The sequence below is a fragment of the Mauremys mutica genome, chromosome 13, assembly GCF_020497125.1.
Source record: "Mauremys mutica isolate MM-2020 ecotype Southern chromosome 13, ASM2049712v1, whole genome shotgun sequence".
NCBI classification, from domain to species: Eukaryota; Metazoa; Chordata; order Testudines; family Geoemydidae; genus Mauremys; species Mauremys mutica.
Window position 1 is genome coordinate 45,447,994 of NC_059084.1, and position 6,380 is coordinate 45,454,373.

The following is a 6,380-nucleotide window of genomic DNA, read 5'->3' on the forward strand; positions in this document are numbered from 1 at the left end:
GCCCCAGTCTCTTGGTCATGGGTTCAAACTGTGAAGTTCCATCTCTGACTTCCATGCCTGTGGGCTCCCTGTATAGAAAAATCATTTTCCCTGGGGGTGGACAAGTAGCGGAGACACAGTAAAAATCAATGGCCCCAGACTCTAGTCTTGATGGGGTCTCAGTGATGGCCCTTCAATGAGGTGACAAAGACCTCTCCCAGGCAGGGCAGCTGACTGGAATGCAGCACAATAGGCTGCCATTGAGCCAGGTCAGACTTGTCCTGTCACCCTGACAATATTTCCACATATACTACAACAAAGTTCACAACATGACACCATCATACCCCACTGTCACACAAGCAAACAATTCACCAAAAGTCATGTTATCCAATGCAGCATTTATACCCTCAAAAGCAAAAAGGGTCAGAGACCTCAGCAAGTCCATTGGGAACTTGATCATGGCTATTCATTTTAGGTGGAAGGTGCTAAGATAGTGTGATGGTGGGTGTCAATACAGGATAGATAGATAGATAGATAATGATCTTATTTATACAGTTATATATGTACAGTTAATCCATTGTCTTGACTCTGCATTTTTAACGGTGTAAACGCCACTTTCTGCAGGAGCAGATTTCCAATCATGTTCTCAAGGAGACAATAATGCCTTCATTTGATTATATTTCAAAAGAAACACCAAAAGAAATCATGATCAAAGATGAAAGATGGATATTTTGTTTTTGGTGAATAACCTCCCACCTATCAGTTTCTTCAGTGCAGCTTTGATCTCCTTGTTCCTCATGCTGTAGATGATCGGATTCATTACTGGGGGCACCACAGAATAGAGGACAGCCACCATGAGATTCAGACCTGATGTTGAGCTGGAGGAGGGCTTCAGGTAGGCAAAGGTACCAGTACAAATGAACAAGGAGACCACAACGAGGTGAGGGAGGCAGGTGGAGAAGGCTTTTTGCCGGCCCTGCTCAGAGGGGATTCTCAGCACTGTGGTGAAGATCTGAACATACGACACAACTATAAAAACAAAGCAGCTGAAGACTAAGCACACACTAAAGACAATAGCCCCAGTTTCATGGAGGTATGAGTCAGAGCAGGCGAGCTTGAGGAGCTGGGGGATTTCACAGAAAAACTGATCCACCATGTTGCCTCCACAGAAGGATAGTGCAAAGGTGTTCCCGGTGTGCAGTGCAGTGTAGACAAAAACACTCATCCAAGCACTGGCTGCCATTTGGACACATGCTCTCCTGTTCATCACTCTCTCATAGTGGAGTGGTTGGCAGATGGCGATGTATCGGTCATATGCCATGATGGTGAGTAAGGAGTACTCGGTTACAGCAAAGAACATAAAGAAAAAGACTTGGGTGACGCATCCAGAATAAGAAATTGACCTGGTGTTCATGAGGGAGTTGGCCATGGATTTGGGGACTGGGACTGAAATGGAGCCGATATCTAGAATGGACAAATTTATCAGGAAGAAGTACATGGGGGTGTGAAGGTGGTGGTCAAAGCCAACAACTATGATGATGAGAAGATTCCCCACCAGGGCTGCCAGATAAATCACCAGAAACATCACAAAGTGCAAAATCTGCAACTCCCGAATGTCAGAGAATCCCAGGAGAAGGAACTCGGTCATGGTGGTTTGGTTAGACATTTTCCTCTCCATTCGGTGTGTCCTGCCTGTGGATGGAAGGAGAAGGGCAATGGGCAAGATTAGAGTGACAGAGAAAATGACCTAATTCTCTCTCCGTAATATCTCATGATGGCAATGTCACGGTTGCACAGTTCTTCTCACTTCCACTGACTAGAAGTTGAGAGTGCTCCTTACCCCTGTGAGTCAGAGCACTAGTGAGATGCATTATCACATTGGTGAATACTGGATTTTCACCTTTAAAGCTAAGGGTGATGGATTACACCATCTGAGGATCTGGCCAATGCGGTATGAAGGCTGGAACAAAATTGGAAGATTGGAACTAAATCCAACATTTCTAGCCAATACGGTACCCGATTGTGGGAAACAGAAGGCTCTAAATTTGGGCATGAAATGTAAATACTAACATGGCTAATGCTGATAGCAATGCTGAAATAGTGATTCTCACTTTTCAGAGAAGTTTAACATTGACTCACCCAGCCTCCTACGTGGCAGCTTGTCTGCAATGATTCCACCCCAAGACCGTGTAAATGGCCAACTACTGATTTACATATTGATTTGTGGCAAGAGAAGTGTAAAAGTATAATTAGGCCGGCTAGAAAAGAATGTGAAAAGCAACTGACAAAAGACACAAAGCTAAGCAATTTTTCTTAAGTATTTCGGAAGCAGGAAATTTGCCAAACAATGAGTGCGGTCGCTGGATGGTCAAGGTGCAAAAGGAGGAATCAGGGAAGACAAGGCCATTTCAGAGAAGCTAAATGAATTCCTCGCATCAGTCTTTGCTGCAGAGGATGTGAGGGAGATTCCCACACAAGAGCCATTCTTTTTAGGTGACAACTCTGACAACTGTCCCAGATCAAGGTGTCAGTAGAGGAGGTTTGGGAACAAATTGATAAATTAAACAGTAATAAGTCTCCAGGTGCAGATTGTAGTCACCCAAGAGTTCTGAAGGAACTGAAATATGAAATCGCAAAACTACTTAATGTGGGAAATAAACCAACACTTAAATCAGCCTCTGGACCAAATGACTGCAGGGTAGCTACTGTAATGTGATCCAGGTGATGTAGGGTACTTGGACTTTCAGGAAGCTTTTGACAAAGTCCCTCACTAATGGCTCTTCAACAAAGTTAGCAGTCATGGGATAAGAGGGAAGGTCCTCTCATGAATTAGTAACTTGCTAAAAGTTTGGGAACAAAGGAAGAAATATTCAGTTTTCAAAATGGAGAGCGGTAAATAGCTGCGCTCCCCAACGATCTTCCCTGAGACCTGTGCTGTTCAACATATTCATAAATGGAGCCAACAGTGAGGTGGCAAAATTTGCAGACAATACAAAATTACTCAGGATTGTTTCGTCCAAAGCACACTGCAATGAGCTACAAAGGGATCTCACAAAACTGGGTGACTGGGCAAGCAAATGGCAGATGGAATTCAGTATTGATAAATGCATAGTAATGCACATTGGAAAACAGAATCCCAACTAAACATAAAAAATGATGAGGTCTAATTTAGCTACTACTACTCAAGAATTTTCCACACCCTAGCACAAATCTAAGTTTCCAATTAAGGTCAATCAGACTTTTTCCGCTTTAATTATCTCAAAGGAAAATTGGGTTTTCAGTTGAACACATGTTCATGGAAAATCTCTGCTATCCTCCATAGGTATTTTGTTTTTCGAGGATATCAGAGGCTAAAGCTCTTCAGTTTTCAACAGCTCTTCCCTAAAATTGTCTTGTTCTCACTTCACGGAATGACACAAAATTTTTGGGTTTTCCCAATTTCGATGAAAAGTCTATTTTTGCTGCAGCAAAATATGCAAATAAATAAGTCTGGCTGATGCCAGATTAAATTGATAGTAAAAGTCTTCAAGACTTCCGACTGTCATGCATATTTATGTTCTTACTCTGCCCTGTATATTAACACACCAACATATTCAGCTGAAAAAGCAAACTTACGATGCAGATCTCTGTGGAATTTCTCACAGCTAGCGAAGCATTTGATCCTCCAGGGTTCTGATTAGTTTGTCATTATTGAGCTGTCTGTCTCTCATGCCCCCATCACTGGATTAGCCCACAGCCCTTTCCATGTCCTTCCACTGGAGTTGCTGGGTCTCTCTGCAGTCCCCAGCAGACAGGGATCCACTCCACAGATGGATGCTCCCTGATGCCCTCCTGACTGAGAGGCGATGGATTAAATAGGATGAGGGACTGAAAGCCCCTCCTATCTCTAGAGCTGATCGCAGCTTGTGCAGGCTCCAGAGATGGTCACAGCGCAGGATGTCCCTGCTCTGGGGCTAAATGGTTGAATATGGTCTCCAGGGCTGAGAACCCAGCTCTGCTCTTACCTCTGCAGCAAACCACCCTGATAACCGGCCCTAGCTGAGCCCAATCCCCGAGAGGGGAACAGCACCTGCCCTGGATCTCACGCAGTGGTAGCGTCCCTGGAAGGACCCTTGGTGAAAAACATGGTAGGGCTGAGGCACCCAGGGTGTCCTGAGGGGTTGGCAGAATAAAAAAATATATTTACTGTAGCATCATGTGACCGGGAATAGCTCAGAGCCCAGTGGCACCAGAAACACAGCTGTCCTGGAATAGCCTGTTCCGCTGCACATGATTACCTCTGAGGGAGCAGGAATATTGTTCTCCATGAATAGCTCTTGGGATGCAGCCAGCAGAAGAACCCACAGCTCAGCCTGCCCTGGCAGCTACGGCTATTTTCACCAGCTGGGAATCTGGCCCCTTGATTCTGATGGAGCAATGGCTGATTTATTCCAACTGGGAAACTGGCCCATTACACAGTTTTAAATCCATATTCTTTGCCTGTGAGTTTAAACCAAAGAGGAGTCACAAGAACTTACCCCGTTCGTGCATTTTTAGTTCTTTGTCCCATGGGATTAATTACAAGAATGTTACTTTTAACTGTTATACCGTGATTCATTCCCAATAGGGCAGAACTTGGGAGGAATTAATTCAGTGTTGCTAAGATTTCCCCTTCTGACCTTCAGTTTGTATTGGGATGAATGATCCAACTTTTCTTTCTTGTTTGCTTTCTCAGCAATTGCATCATTTTCTTACCTCAGACAACCCTGAAGGGCATTAGGCTGCAGGTGCAATGCTGCACGGCATTTGGAAATGTTTCATTCATGCTGGTTGCAGGAACGGCAGAGAGGCTCAACAAACATAAACACCCAGATCCCCAGATGGGGTCAATTGGCAAACTGCTGTGGAGCCAGGCCCATTTACATGAGCTGAATATCTGAACTGTGAAATCTCGTTTGCGTGTTTATTCCTCCATCCGAGTTCTCATTCTTTAACACCCACATCCTGTTTTATATTCCAAGATGGTGGTTAATAGGCAGAAATCTGCGAGATGTGTATCCAGCTGGGGAATGAACTGCTTAATATGGTGGCGTAGCAGCGCCAGTATAGTCACAGTTGCGTCATGCCTTCAGTTTAAGAGTTGACCATTCTAAGAACACTGTTACTGACATGCTTTCTTTTCACTTCATGCTTTGAAATTTGGTGGTCTTCAGCTGAGTTCAAGGTAGGGCTAGTGACCCAAATTTAGGGTCCTTTGAGCAAGGAGTCTCACAGATAAAAGTCATGGGGAAAAAAGCATTTTTAAAAAAAGTTATTTAAGCTAAGGGGGTTGCAGAGATAAAAAAGTTTCTAGGGCTGTTTTTGTGCACAGTGCTGGAGCTCAGACCATTACTGTGATACGGGTCAATCTGCCCATTTTATTCCCTCAGGCTTCAGATCCCTCACTGTATTTAAGGACAGGTACCCTGTGAACAGTCCGTATGCACCAGCACAGAGAAAGGGCCCTGGCTTTCCATTCCAGCCATGTTACGTGCTTTAAAGCTTAACCCTTGTAAGTGCTCTAAAATCCAAACGGTCACTCGGATTGTTTTCAAGTTTGGTATGTCTCATGGTGGGATAGGGCAGCATTAGTGATCCAAATCTGGGGTCATTGCACCACGGGGTTCCTGAATTGTAGCTCTCTACCCCACTTCCCTTTTGCTGCCTTGTGCCATGAAACAGAGAGGTCCTGATGAGCGGCTGAATCACAGAGATCGCTGAGAATGACAGCTGTGAATTCACCCTTCAGTCAACATAACTAAGGAGCAGTTAATCACACCATTTTTTTGGAAAATTTCCAAAAATATTTTTTTTATTTTGAAATTTGTGTAATAATTTCAAAAGCTTTTTTTCCATTTTTACATAAATTTCACTTTCTTTCTTTGGAAAAAAAAGGAGTAAATGTGGAAAAATCAACATTTGCATATTTTGAATGAAAAGGATAATTTTAAGAAAAATCCATCAAACGTATTTCCTATTCTACTCCCATTCTATATCAGGATTAGAAGAAAAAGGAAACAAAGATAACTTCAATTGTGAAGTTATAGATAGAAATGTAATGTAGACAAAACTAAAACCAATTCTTTTTGAAGGTAGGTTTGTTTATCTTAAAAAATTCTGATGAGACTTCACATGATAAATGTAGATAAGTGGTGTCTATATGATAAAAGAATTAGCCATAAAGTAAAAAAATATCTTATTCTCTGTTGGAGCATTTGATAGAAATTTGTCCATCAAAATCAGCACATTCGTTATGATACATAATGTATTCAACAGACTTTGGCAAAGCGGATATTGATTTTCATGGATTCCTCATTAGGTGAAATCATTCTTAGAATAATTTCAACCAGGAGTTCTCAGTGTCAAAGCCCCAGCTGGTGGAA

At 42.9% G+C, this 6,380-nt stretch overlaps 1 protein-coding gene across 1 annotated transcript; it reads right to left on the reverse strand.

Annotated features, from left to right (window-relative positions):
* Positions 1–688: 688 nt before the first annotated feature.
* Positions 689–1,645, reverse strand: LOC123348312 (olfactory receptor 14A16-like). The gene has a single exon (XM_044985829.1). It carries the CDS (start codon positions 1,643–1,645, stop codon positions 689–691), a length of 957 nt encoding a protein of 318 aa, XP_044841764.1.
* Between the last annotated feature and the right edge of the window lie 4,735 nt (positions 1,646–6,380).